Source organism: Gossypium hirsutum, chromosome A06 (assembly GCF_007990345.1).
Source record: "Gossypium hirsutum isolate 1008001.06 chromosome A06, Gossypium_hirsutum_v2.1, whole genome shotgun sequence".
In the NCBI taxonomy this organism is placed as follows: domain Eukaryota; kingdom Viridiplantae; phylum Streptophyta; class Magnoliopsida; order Malvales; family Malvaceae; genus Gossypium; species Gossypium hirsutum.
Window position 1 is genome coordinate 109,694,910 of NC_053429.1, and position 14,170 is coordinate 109,709,079.

The 14,170-nt window shown below is 32.5% G+C and overlaps 2 protein-coding genes and 2 long non-coding RNA genes across 4 annotated transcripts; all 4 read right to left on the reverse strand.

Annotated features, from left to right (window-relative positions):
* Positions 1–247: 247 nt before the first annotated feature.
* On the reverse strand, positions 248–1,531 carry LOC107963397 (uncharacterized). The gene is made up of 4 exons (XM_041115599.1): positions 1,337–1,531; positions 1,164–1,256; positions 985–1,086; positions 248–826 (listed from the first exon to the last, which is right to left on the reverse strand). Exons 1-4 carry the CDS (start codon positions 1,391–1,393, stop codon positions 410–412), a joined length of 669 nt encoding a protein of 222 aa, XP_040971533.1. The 5' UTR covers positions 1,394–1,531; the 3' UTR covers positions 248–409.
* Positions 1,532–1,616: 85 nt separating this feature from the next.
* Positions 1,617–2,481, reverse strand: LOC121230609 (uncharacterized). The gene is made up of 3 exons (XR_005928596.1): positions 2,223–2,481; positions 1,951–2,091; positions 1,617–1,860 (listed from the first exon to the last, which is right to left on the reverse strand). It is a non-coding gene; the product is annotated as an uncharacterized lncRNA (long non-coding RNA).
* Positions 2,482–6,864: 4,383 nt separating this feature from the next.
* LOC107963396 (uncharacterized) lies at positions 6,865–10,539 on the reverse strand. Its single transcript, XM_041115600.1, has 2 exons — positions 10,526–10,539; positions 6,865–8,700 (listed from the first exon to the last, which is right to left on the reverse strand). Exon 2 carries the CDS (start codon positions 8,681–8,683, stop codon positions 6,908–6,910), a length of 1,776 nt encoding a protein of 591 aa, XP_040971534.1. The 5' UTR covers positions 8,684–8,700; positions 10,526–10,539; the 3' UTR covers positions 6,865–6,907.
* Positions 10,540–10,992: 453 nt separating this feature from the next.
* LOC121230608 (uncharacterized) lies at positions 10,993–14,170 on the reverse strand. Its single transcript, XR_005928595.1, has 4 exons — positions 13,845–14,170; positions 11,991–12,111; positions 11,772–11,918; positions 10,993–11,406 (listed from the first exon to the last, which is right to left on the reverse strand). It is a non-coding gene; the product is annotated as an uncharacterized lncRNA (long non-coding RNA).

Here is a 14,170-nt window from a genome sequence, read left to right on the forward strand (position 1 = left end):
TGGTGCTGTTTAAAAAATGCCGCTAAAGACTAGGACTTTTAGCGGCGCTTTTCCAAACAAACGCCGCTAAAGACCAAGACTTTTAGCGGCGCTTTTTTAAAAAACGCCGCTAAAAAATGGGACCTCTAGCGGCGCTTTTTTTATAAAACGCCGCTAAAAATAGGGACCTCTAGCGGCGCTTTTCTAAAAAATGCCGCTAATTTGCCCAGTTTTGCAATATGTATTTTTGCACCTATATCCAACCCTCCTGCAAGAAATTGAACCAAAAATAGCAAATATACCATGAAATCCAACCAAAACCCGCAAATTTAAATAATACAAAATTATATGAAAAATATATTATATAAACTGTAAATGAATATTCAAAATATTCTTACAATAATGTTAAAAGTTACAAGAAAACAAATGTCTAAGATGGCGGATTTTGAAATTGCTGGAACATAGTCATCATAGACTGAAGCTGTAGCAGGAGTTTATTGTATTTTCTGTTCTGCTTCGCCTCCCTCGCTGCTACCTCCGCCTCCCGCGCTGCTGCCTCCGCTCTAAGTTGAGAAATTTGCTCATCTGTGCTAGCTTGTATCTGAACTATCTGATCTTTTAGCCTCTGAACTTCAGCTTGACTTTGACTCCCGAAAGGCATGTATTGGTGCGAGGTGGATCCAAAATATTGGGTCAGGTTAACACCAGATCCTTGAAATCTAACCCGATCATACCTTTCAGGACCCAAAACTTCATTAATAATTCTGCTATCAATATTCTCAAAATTAACAGAACTATCAGTCGAAGCAGTCGCTTCATACTCTGCCTTCTTATCTTTTAGTTTCTCCTAATAAATCAGTCAAAGAGTTAGAAACGAAATATACAATAAAAAGGAATACAACATAACATTATTTAAATTAAACTAATAAAAACGACGAATTAAAACATTATAATTAAATATTATAAATATTTATAATGAAATCAAATTTTATTAACTAAATATACCATAATTTCTGCAACCTCAGATGTCATCGGAGTTCCATCTTTTTTCCTGTGCGTAATGTCAAAAAGCTGAAGGCGTCCAACTTTTTGACCAGACGAGGCTTCCTACAATATAGTAGTAAAAATATTATTTAATAGTAAAAAGTCATTAATACTTGATAGAATTAATAAATCCATAGTACCGCGGCCTGAGCTACACAAGCAAAACTTCTCGACCCTGCTGTGTGCGTAAATTTTTGTTTTTGCCTGCTGCTTGTTCCAACTTGCTCACGGTCCTACATAATGAAATTATTATTACGTATATAGTAAATACTAAAAACCGAAAAATTTATAAGAGTTTGCAAGTACATAATACCTCTCCTTTCTTCGAATTCCAAAATCGAACCGTATCTTCCCATTGGTACCTCAGCATTCCTAGTGGGACATTTTGCGATTTTTCTTCGAGGCTTATGGGTTTTTTATAATATTCTTTTTTCAAGCTGCTTTTTTGGTCTCTCCATTTTTTACCCAATGCCTTCTTGATATAGGCATCAGAGACCTCTAAAGCAAACCTCTCCTAAAAAACACAAGTTTAGGAATTAAATATAAATGAAACTTAAACCAAAGTACTATAAATTACATTAACGTTTTGTTACCTTAATATTAGAGAGAGCTTGATTTTTATTGCTATCAGGCATGTTATGCATGATTCGTAGTTGATGGGCAACATATTGGCATTTCGTGTTATAATGCCCAAATAGCCTGCTAAAAGTCGAGCTTCTTGTCCAACAGGCTGACCATGGCTGTTTCTAGTTACTTTGACACGCTCGACAGAATTTAAGTTATATAAATCTGTTAGGAGCGTACATCCTCGACCTCTGCGCGTCCCACCATTTTCAGCTGAAAAATAATATATTATTACTATATTGAAATTTAAAAATAAATCAGTAATAAAATTTAATACAATTTGTAAAATAAACTTAACATTACTTTGAAATTCCACAGACTCATCAAGTGTCTTCGGCACGCTTGAAGATCCAACAACTGTCTGCTGTTCGGTACTTACTTCTTTCGAATTTGTAGTATTCTTTACAATACTAAGATCTCTTAATCTTCTTCTAGGCATTTTTCCTACAACACATAAAATAGTTAAAATCTTAGTAAGAAATAACAACAATAGTAAATATAAAATAGTTAAATTATATAACATGACCAATGTTAAAATTATAACATTACATATAAAAAAAATCATAAAATCTTACTACATCATAAATCATAAATATCTTCGTCCACATCCTGACGAACCCATTGAAATTGTGTACTAGTACTAGGGATATTTTGATTTAAGTTTTGTTCTGTAAAAGGCAAAGTTTCTGATCTTTCAATGATGTCATCCCTACTTCCATTCCCCATGTCAAACAAGTCTCTAAGGGTGTTTCGGAGTACAACGTACCAACCCTCATCAATTGGATCTTTCGAGTAAAAAACTTGTTTAACTTGAGAAGAAAATACATACGGCTCGTCTATCAAATGTTCTTCAGTGTGAATTAATCGAGAGAAATTCACCATTGTAAAACCAAACTGATCATTTTTAATTCCGCGAGCAGTATTAGCATCAGCCCTATCACATCGAAATAAGACAACTTTCCATTTTCCATAGTAATCCAACTCAATAATGTCGTTTAGAAGTCCGTAATACTCCACATTTCCCTCGACAGGATTACTGTCCCTAGCACTAGCGTAACTTGTAATAAAAGAATTAACAACTACTCACAATTTTGAGTTCTCCTCAATCTCTCGCGATATTTGGTATAAAATCTGAATCCATTCATGATGAAGCCACTATATCTTTTTACTACTCGATTTGGACCTTGGGAAAGCCATTTAACTTCGTCATTAACGACATTCCCACTCCAAACCTATTGAATCAAAAGTAAATTAAGTAATTGTAAATGTTATGAGAAAACATTATTATTTGTCAATAAAATGTTGAGTTGCATACCGTTTGGCTAAACCATTCATGAAAAGATTCTGCGAATAACCTATTAATCTCGCGATGTTGTAATCTTCGTGAGCGTGAACGAGATCTTAAGACTTGTTTGTACTCACTATGTTAAAAACATGTTTAATTCGTTAAAAAATAAACAAATCAAAAAAAGATGAATATTTATCATATTCTAGAACTTACTTGCGTAATTGTTCAAGTGCATCGTGGTGGAAAAGAACATATCTATGTGCTTGTATCCAAGATCGGTCATCTAATTCTGCAATTTCAACTTTGCCGATTGGTTCTCCATAACTTTGAAATAAATAAGTTTCGGCCAAGCTAGGATCATTGAGTCCAGCATTTCTACTTGGTCTATTCAATCTTGTTTCAACATCTTTTAAATATCTAGAACAGAATGTCATACACTCCTCTGCCAAGTAGCCTTCAGCAATTGATCGTTCTGGATAACGCTTGTTACGGCAATAAGACTTTAATTTGCTTAGGAACCTAAACACCATATGCAACATTATCAAAACTGGTAACTATAGGTATAAAGGTGAATGCCTTTGAAATAAATTAGCACCTTTCAATTGGATACATCCAACGATAGAAAATTGGCCCACCAATTATTGCTTCACGTGGGAGATGAATGACAAGGTGCACCATAATTGTGAAGAAGGAAGGTGGAAAGTGTAATATCTTGATTTTGGGCCTAGTCGGAATAGTGGTTTCGTGACCACAAAATCCGAGATAGAAATAATTATTTTATGATTATTTTAAGGTCTATGATATGATTGCATGATTGTGTGAAAATTTCGTGAAGAAATTTTATGCATAAAGTGCTTAAATTGAAATTAGGGACTAAATCGAATAATTTGCAAAACTTGCATTCTAGAAGTTTCTAGTATGAAATTGTTTTGAAATATTAATTAGGAGGTCTTAAATAGCAATTTTACCAATTTATAAGTCTATGGACAAAAATTGGACATGGATGGAATTTTTGGAAAGTTTAGTAGTAAGGGCATTTTGGTCATTTAGGGGTAAAATGAATTAAAATACAAAATTAAAAGCCAATTTTGCTCATCTTCAACCCCATGGCCGAATATAGCAAGGAGAAACCATGGCTAGGGTTTTTAAAGCTTCCAAGCTCGATTGTAAGTCCGTTCTAGCCTCGTTTTTAATGATTTTTACGTTTTTGGAGTCCCGGTAGCTCGATTTAGCTTATGCTAGCAATAATTTAACCTAGGGTTTATATTTGGAAAAATACCCATAGGTGAAATTTGTATATTTTGGTGTTTTATGATTGAATATGAGGTTTTAAATTATGTTAGACAACTTGTGCTACTCGGTTTTAAGTGAAAACGAGCAAAAGGGCTTAATCGGTAAAAATACCTAATAGTCATAAGTACATGTTAGAGTGAGAATTTTATGTTTCCATAGAAGGGAAAAATGATCAGCATGTCATAAAACATAAGAAAATAGGCTGAAGTTTAATTTACAAGCTTTGGGGAAAAAGTGTAAATATGTGAAAGTTTAGGGGTAAAACTGTAATTTTGCCAAAATATGATTTTGGGTCAATTTGAATAATGTGAGTCCTAATTAGACTATATTTTAAATGATAGAGTAAGGAAAACTAAAATTCAGGCTAAAATAGGGAAAATACCAAGTTGTGGACGAAATGGTAAAAGTAGCCATTTTCGCATATGAGGTAAGTTCATGTGTAAATGTAGTAACATAATTGTCATTTTAAGTAACTTAATGATATTTATATGATATGATGATTATTATTATGAAATATTATGCTTTGTGGTTATTGTTGAGTAATATGCAAATTATGTTTATTACTTGTTAAATATGAATTGCTACCGAGTATCGGTTCCGATATTCCGTGGAAGACGGCAAATGTGAGATCGAGGGAAAAAGCTCGTTTGAACCTTAGGAATAGATTAGGATACAAGTGACATGTCACTAGGATGGTTGAGCATCCGAACTCGTTGAGTTGAGTCCGAGTTCACATATGGATGCGAATGTCCGAACTCGTTGAGTTGAGTCCGAGTTCGAGAGATGTAACTAGGCATCCGAGCTCGTTGAGTTGAGTCCGAGTTCACTTATGGATGTGAACGCCCGAGCTCATTGAGTTGATTCCGAGTTCACTTATGGGCGGGTTACATGGTAGCTTGGCTACATATGTGGCACTTATGTGCAAACTTTCCATGTATCCGAATTATATTCCGATGTGTTCAACGGGTAAAATTCTACTCAAATGGAGGAATACTCGAGATGAAAGGGACGTATTGGTAAGTGTTGTGAAATGAATACTTTGAACAGGTATGTACTTAACCCTCGGGTTGAAAACTTGATATAACAACAATATGGTAAGATGATAAATGAAAATGTGATATGAATGTCTCGGTGATGATTATGCAAATGATGTTTTATGTTTGCTTATATAGTTGTGTTACTTGCTATTTGCATGTGAGCTTACTAAGCATTTATGCTAACTCCCTCCTTTTCATTCCTTGTAGTGTTGACAAGCCAGCTCGGAAATCGGGAACGGTCGGAGGCACGCTCACACTATCCGTATACCATCTTGGCATAATGGCTTGTATATTTTGAGTATGGCATGTATAGCATTATAATCATTTTGTGTATATGGTCTTATGATATGGTTATTGAGTGGTATGGAAATGCTTGGTAATGATTAGCCATTGGAATGGCTAATCATGATCATATTTGGTGTTATGTATGCTAAATTGCTAGCTAATCCATGGAAACCATGAAATAGGTAAAATTTACAATAAAATAGATTCAGACAGCAGCAGTGACGTGAGTTTGAAAAATCACTAAAAATAGTAGAGATACAATTAGATGATGAATAATATATGTAATTGAAGAATTATGAGTCTATTTTCATATGGATGGAACAAAACAGGTATATGAGTTATATTTTATGAGATGTTTAAATTTTTGTGAAACAGGGCTAGAGCGATTTCTGGATCCCCTGTTCTGAATTTGGAAATTCACCATAAAATTTTCAAAGATAATTAGAAGTAATTATTTATATTTACAGATTCCTTATTGAGTCTAGTTTTATTAGAAACAAATGGCATAGTCATTGAAACTCTGTACAGGGAGATATTTGATTCGTAATACATAGAGGTCAGAGCAGTCAAACCTCGAAATAGGGGAGACTTTAACTAATAAATTGTACTAATTGACCAAACCAAAAATTCTAGAAAAAAATTAGAAAATAGATATATGAGTCTAGATTTAGGGAAAATTTACGGATCTTGATTTCAAGTTTTGTAACTCAAGATATGATTTTTCTTGTAACTGTGACGCGAGTAGCTAGAAAGTTGTGAATGTAGAAACAAAAGATTTGAAGTTCTTAATTTGATAAATTATGTTCGGTAACTCCTCAAGCTCGACTCCGGCGACGGTTTTGGGCGTGGGGGCGTTACAGAAAGATCTTCTCCAAATTGCATAATGTCAAAGCGGCTCGATCTTGTACTTGTTCAAGTTCTTCAACATTCAGAACTTTGCCACAAATTGCTTTCATTATATTGGACAGTTCAATTATACAGGACGTTACCTTCTTTGACATACAGCACCATAAAGCAACTGGAAGTAGATCTTGCATCAAATTGTGATAGTCATGTGATTTTAATGAATATAGTCTTCGATCTTTAAGACTTACACATCGAGATATATTTGATGCATAGGCATCCGGAACCTTTATATCCTTCAACACCGTGCAGAACATTTCTTTCTCTTCCTTTGACATTGCAAAAATTGTAGGCGACAACCAATATTTTCCATTAGGAAGTACTTAGGGATGAAGATCACGCCTAATTCCCATGTGAACTAAATCAAGTCGACTCTGAAGATTATCTTTTGATTTACCATCGACATTCAAAATTGTCTGGATGATGTTCTCGCAGACATTCTTCTCAATATGCATCACATCAAGATTGTGGCGTAATATGTGATGCTCCCAATAAGGCAACTCAAAAAAATACTTCTTTTCTTCCACAAGTCCACTTCATTAGGGTCATCCTCCTCGTCAGATTCATCATCAGATTCATCCCTCGATCGTCTATTTGTTTGTCTGTTAGATGGTGGATTTAGCTTCCCGTAACTGAAATCCATATCTTTTAACATGAATAAGATTTCAGATCCAATGGTCTGCTCAGGAGCTTTTTTCAACTCTTCAGTACCGTCAAATAAAGCCCTCTGAAATCTATAGCTATGATTTTCATCTAACCACCGATGATGCCCCATATAGCAGAACTTCTTCCTATTATATAACCATTGTGAATAGGTTTGAGCAGCACAACAAGGACAAGCATAACGTCCTCTGGTACTCCAACCAGATAAATTTGCATATGTCGGGAAATCATTAATTGTCCACAGCAAAGCAGCACGTAGGTAAAAGTTCTCCTTTCTCAATACATCATACGTCTCAACACCCGCCCATAATTGTTTTAACTCTTCAATAAGTGGCTGCAGATATATGTCAATATCATTTCCGGGGCCTTTCTCTCCGGGGATAATCATAGATAATATCAAAGAAGATTGCTTCATGCAGAGCCATGGAGGCAAATTATAAGGAACAAGGACCACAGGCCAAGTACTGTACGAGGTGCTCATGATTTTAAAAGGATTAAATCCGTCAGATGCTAACCCGAGCCTTACACTCCGAGGATCACTTGCAAAGCTTGGAAATTTATTGTCAAATGATTTCCATGCTAAAGAATCTGCAGGATGCCTTAATAATCCATCATCCATTCGTTGATCATGATGCCACGTCATAAACTCGACTGTCTTTGACGACATGAATAGCTTTTGAAGCCTTGGGATTAGCGGGAAATAACGCAAAATCTTGTTCGGCTTCCTTATTGACTGTGGCCCATATTCATCCTCATTAACATCTTCTGCATCTCTATTCATCCAACGAGATTTACCGCAAATATGACAAGACTGTTGATTTCTCCGATCACCCCAATACAACATGCAATCATTTGGGCAACTATGAATTTTGTTGTACCCAAGGCCCAAATCTTTTATCACTTTCTTCATGTCTTTACATGATTGAGAGATTTTTGTAATCGGGAACATTTCTCTCAAAAGCTCTAACAGCATTGTCAAAGAGTTTCCGGTCCACCCTCCCAAACATTTTAAGTGGAAAAGGCGAATACAGAATGACATTTTCAAAAATTTTGATCCCTCATAAAGTTCTTCATTCATTTCACCAAGTAACGTGTAGAACTTCACCGCTTCTTCATTCGGTTGTTCATCCGGTACACTTCTTCTCGTTTCCATAAAAGTATTCCCACCGATATTATAATCATCGGATGCAACATAGTTTGGTGGAAATGATTGGAAACTTTCACTCTGCATATTAAATGCATCCCGCATCACACCTTCCCTGTCATCTTCTCTAACATACTGACGGTAACCACTATAAGGATAACCCGGATTAATCGTCGAAGAGGCTTCACTAGGTGTACACTCTCCATGGAAAATCCATTTTTTATACCCCCGAATGAAGCCATCAACAATTAGATGTTCGTAGACAACTTCACGATAATGCCAATAGATATTGCCACACTTCTTACACGGGCAAAGAATCATATTCTCTTGGCTTGAATTGTGAAATGCAAAATCTAAAAAAGATTGCACTCCATTTTGATACTCGTTGCTTGCCCTTGAGAAATTCATCCAAGTCCTATCCATTTCATAGTTGTTGAAGTCTAAAGTTGGCAATAAGTTACACAGATAAGTTGTTTATTATGTAAGTCCTGATATGATATATTTTTATGTTTTATGTAAGTTATGAAATTTGAACTTTAAACTATATGCTTTTAAGGAAATTATTAGATTAAACTACATGTATTAGTTAAGTTATGTAAGTTGTTATGTACGTTATGTGAGTTTTGTAAATTATGTAAGTTATGTGAGTTATGTAAGTTGTTATGTAAATTATGTAAGTTATGTGAGTTATGTAAGTTGTTATGTAAATTACGTAAGTTATATGAGTTATGTAAGTTATGTAATTTATTTAAGTAATGATCAATATTAATACTACTTTGATAAAAATTAGTTATAACTTTTAAAGACATTTAAAAATATTAAATATTAAAATCAAACATTATTAATATAAAAAAATAGTAATTTGAATATAATAATATCAAAAAAGAATCGTAGTTTAATTTTTATAAGTAAATTGGAAATAAATTAAGGTTATATAAATATTCAATAGTAAATGAGATCGATAGAACTTTTTCCAAGTCTTTTTGAATTTTTTAGGATTCATCATATGTGGCGTTGTTACACCTAGGGAGGATCCATTATATCTTACAACTCGATATAAGGCAACCCGTCAGGTTTCTAGCCTATATACTTTGAATCTTTAAAATATTTAAAATAAGGTTGGAGAGAAGGTCAGCTATTGTTGTAATTTTAATGGATAAGCAAGCTACATGGTAATAAATATTCAATAGTAAATGAGCTCGATAGAACTTTTTTCAAGTCTTTTTGAATTTTTTAAGATTCATCATACGTGGCGTCGTTACACCTAGGGAGGATCCATTATATCTTACAGCTTGATTTAAGGCAACCCGTCAGTTTTCCAGCCTATATACTTTGAATCTTTAAAATATTTAAAATAAGGTTGGAGAGAAGGTCAGCTATTGTTGTAATTTTAATGGACAAGCAAGCTACATGGTAATAAAATTAATTCATACTTATTCATACTTAAGTTGAATCAAATAATAATTAAGTTGAACCAAATATAAAAACTTATTCATACTTATTCATACTTCAAATAATAATTAATACTATTTTGATAAAAATTAGTTATAACTTTTAAAGACATTTAAAAATATTAAATATTAAAATCAAACATTATTAATATAAAAAAATAGTAATTTGAATATAATAATATCAAAAAAGAATCATAGTTTAATTTTTATAAGTAAATTGGAAATAAATTAAGGTTATATAAATATTCAATAGTAAATGAGCTCGATAGAACTTTTTTCAAGTCTTTTTGAATTTTTTAAGATTCATCATACGTGGCGTCGTTACACCTAGGGAGGATCCATTATATCTTACAGCTCGATATAAGGCAACCCGTCAGGTTTCCAGCCATATACTTTGAATCTTTAAAATATTTAAAATAAGGTTGGAGAGAAGGTCAGCTATTGTTGTAATTTTAATGGACAAGCAAGCTACATGGTAATAAAATTAATTCATACTTATTCATACTTAAGTTGAATCAAATAATAATTAAGTTGAACCAAATATAAAAACTTATTCATACTTATTCATACTTCAAATAATAAAGAAAACATATCAAATTAAAAACTTATTATAGTGTAACTAATTTAAAAATACTTTCAAAAGCCAAAAATTTAAAATTAATTTGGAAACAAAATAGTTCTGCTCCAAACAGAACCAACAATTAAATCTTTACAAAATCGCAACCCCAAAATATTAATTTTTCCAAAATCATCATGATAAAACTATTATTGATTAGAATTTTGAAATAAAACGTACCTTAATAATTTCAACAACCTGGTCTACTCCACTCTCACTAGCAAACAGAGGCTGGAGTCAACAAAGTAATATTTGTTAAGTAATTTAAAGTGAAAATGCATAGAAATAAGGAAAAAAATTTAGCAACGAAACCTGTACCTAGAACAGATGTCAATGGCTGTGGTGTATTTAGTTGCACCAAATATTAATTCAGGTGCTCGATAGTACCTAGAACAGATGTAAGATTATAAGAGTAGCACCAAATATATTTCAGTTTAAGCAAATATAAAAACTTTATCTATATCAGTACCAAGAAATTAAAGTATATGTACCATATTTAGTAGACAATATAATTTTACTTCATAAAATAGTTGGTCATAAAATATGCTTCATTCTTATTAGTAGAGATTAAAAACTTAACCATGTGATTAATGAATAAAATGAGCAACCACCACACTATACTTCATATTATTCTTTTTGATATCCGTATAGACTCGATTCAGCTACCACTCCCCATGAAAATGCCTTTGCAATTGTACAAACATTAATTGAAATTTTTGCAAAAATAAAACATTCTAGTTGTTTGTGCATAAATTCAGAAACATGAGATTCTTTTTTGATAATTTACTCGAGCAAATTACTATTAGGCACATATATAAAATACAGACAGATAATCTCTCTGACTAAAACCCAGCACCCCATAAGTCAAACATGAGAAATTTAAAGGTTATGTAAAGCATCAAGTTTCCCAAATACCTGTGCAAACATTTATATATGCCAGTGGGGGAGCACTACTGAGACTTGGTGTTAAGGGCAACAACAGTGGGTACCAATGAATCAACTCCACAAACATTGCCACCCCTGCAGATTTTGTAGTATCTACTTGGGCTCGACCTCTGCCATTGTTTTTTTCTACCAAACTGGAAGGAACCCATTTTTTTGGTATGTTAACTAACCCATTAAGTTTAAAGCACTCAGATAAGTTTAAAGCATAACTAAAACACTTGAAATTAAGTTCCTAATAACAAGACTTGGTTTTCAAGATTTTGAGTTTAAATCTCAAAATTGATGACTAGAATTGTCTACCATAGAGTGCAAGACTAATAAAGTGTATTGAAAATAATTTTATGATCTACTAATGATCCATTACAAAATAATCAAAGGACAGACTTCAAATAAGTTAAAAACATGATCCATTAATGATCCATTACAAAATAATTTTACGATAAACAAGAATGGTAATTTAAAAAAATGAAAAAAAAAAGAAAATAAAAGAGTAGCTAACCTTCTGGTTATGTAGGCTTTGTATTTGAGTAGTATTTGTACTTTGTATTTGGTTTCTTAGATATCAAGTGGTAACTGATAGAGCAGTTGAAAGCTTCGGCTCTTTTTGCTATTGCTGATCTGATCTTGCCCAATCCAACAATTCCAACTGATTACAATTATTACAAACATGATTAATTATTCAGCATATAGCTATCCAAATGAAGAAGAAGAAGCTGACCTGAAGATAATCTTTTAGTACAGTGACCAAATTGATTCAGGCTTCCTCTATTAAAGTGCTGTCATCTACATCTATATCATTCTCCACACCTTTCTCACCCAGTTTGAAGCAATTGGCAAATCTGTTATAAAAAAACAGATTAAAAAAGCAAAAAGCAACTGTTACTTATAAATGCAAAAAGCAAAAAGCAATTCTATAATTGTACAAGACATTCCTCTTACACAAATCTGTCCTTTACATATTAAGTAATTTATATCTGTCCTTTTAATGGCTGAGAATGTACATAGATTTAATGGCTGAGAATAGACTAATAAGGAAGACTCCACAGGAGATTCCTCTTACACAAATCTGTCCTTTTTCAAGGCAAAATTACATGCATGATTTTCTTGGCTTCAAAAACGAGTGTGAAATCGTTGTTATATTCTGATGTTAAAAGAAATACAGACAATTTCAAGTTGGTGGATTAATCCAACATTAAAATTCAAAATTTTTAAAGAAATCCAATTTTCTTGAGCATCCAACAAACAAAAATAAAAAAAATATCCTCGACAATCAATGCAATAAACCACAATGTAATATGAACATAAATGGAAATTGCCTTAAATTTTAGATTATGCTCGGAATCTTAAATAACCTAAAGAAACAGTTATAATGGGATTACACCATATATTATGATATCTTGACATTATTCAGAAATGCAAAATTATGTAATAGTTGGAATATTGAGAATCTAAACACTATAATCTCTATTTAAAATGTAACGTTAGATTCAACAAATCAAATTCCATATAGAAATAGTTGAATTACCCGTCCCCACTCTTAAATTATATTTAAAAAGAAAGAAAATAGATGATTAGATTGACAGAATAGTGTTAAAATAATATATAAAAGAAAATAAATTGATAAATAGGTGGAATGTTGGAATTGGCATCATTGATTATTCATTTATGTGGAAAATAAGCAGTAAATAAGTAATCTAAAGCCTTAGATGACAATTTTAGTTTTATCATGAATTTGGTTAGGTTTATGACATCAAAATTTTTTAATTAGGTCTAGGATGGTAACCATGTCCACTTCTAGAATATCTTGTTTTATTCACAAGAAAAGGGTGATGTAAGAAGATTTTTACAATTTCTTTCTTTTTTTAATTATTCATAGCTTTATTTTTCAAGTCATTAGATTTACTTTTGCATTCATTTTAATCAATTTTCTGGCTGCTCTTGTCATACTATTCAATTTTCTCCATTAATAACCTTTTTTCATTCTTAATTTTGGGAAAAAGTTTAAAAATTAGGACAATTTTCGTAACAGCAACAACAAACCTTTGAAAATCAACAAAAGCAAATAAAATTCTCTTTACAGGCTAATGTCAATTCAACCTTCAAAATTTAATCATTTTTATCCTACATTAGACTATGCTAATAGTCAGCCAACCCTTAGGGAAATGATCAACAGTGTTAGCTTATTGTTTTTTTTATTATTTTTTAAATTCAAATTTTTAATCTCGAGCTACAAAACCTGAACCCTCAACTCCCAAAATTTAAAAGTTGAAACAGAAACACAAAATCCTAAAACTTAAACTCTATGAACATCGAAATAAAAACTCCAAAATTTAAAACTTAATTTTTAAATCTACTTTCACAAAAAAGAAGAAGAAAATATCCAAATTATTCCAAACATGATTGAGGTTATTAATAACAGTAACTTAATATACATCAATATAACAACAACTGTAATCACAAGATTGAAAAAAACAATAACATCACATTGTAGTCACAAAGATGACATTCATTATCCATTTTCAAAGAGACTAAATTAAACTAAATAAAGTGTCCATATAAGTAGTAACAATACCTATAGGACTCGAAATTCCAATGGCAGCGGCGGAGAGAAGAGGCAGACACAGACGCAGACGTAGTTAGGGAAAATGAGAGAAAAGAAATTGGGTAAATGGGGGATTGAAATCGGGTTTAAGTTGGGGAAGACGCAGACGCAGTTAGGGTCCAAAAATTAAAAATTTTGATTTGGGGTTATGGGAAAACTACTGATAGCAGAGCAAATCAAAAGGACTTCGGGGAAAACGATTTGAGGATATCTCTTTGGGGGAAATTATAGGGGATTTCTGAAATTAGGGCTTGAAAGTAATGGGAAATTTTAAGGGAAATTTGAAACAAACGAAG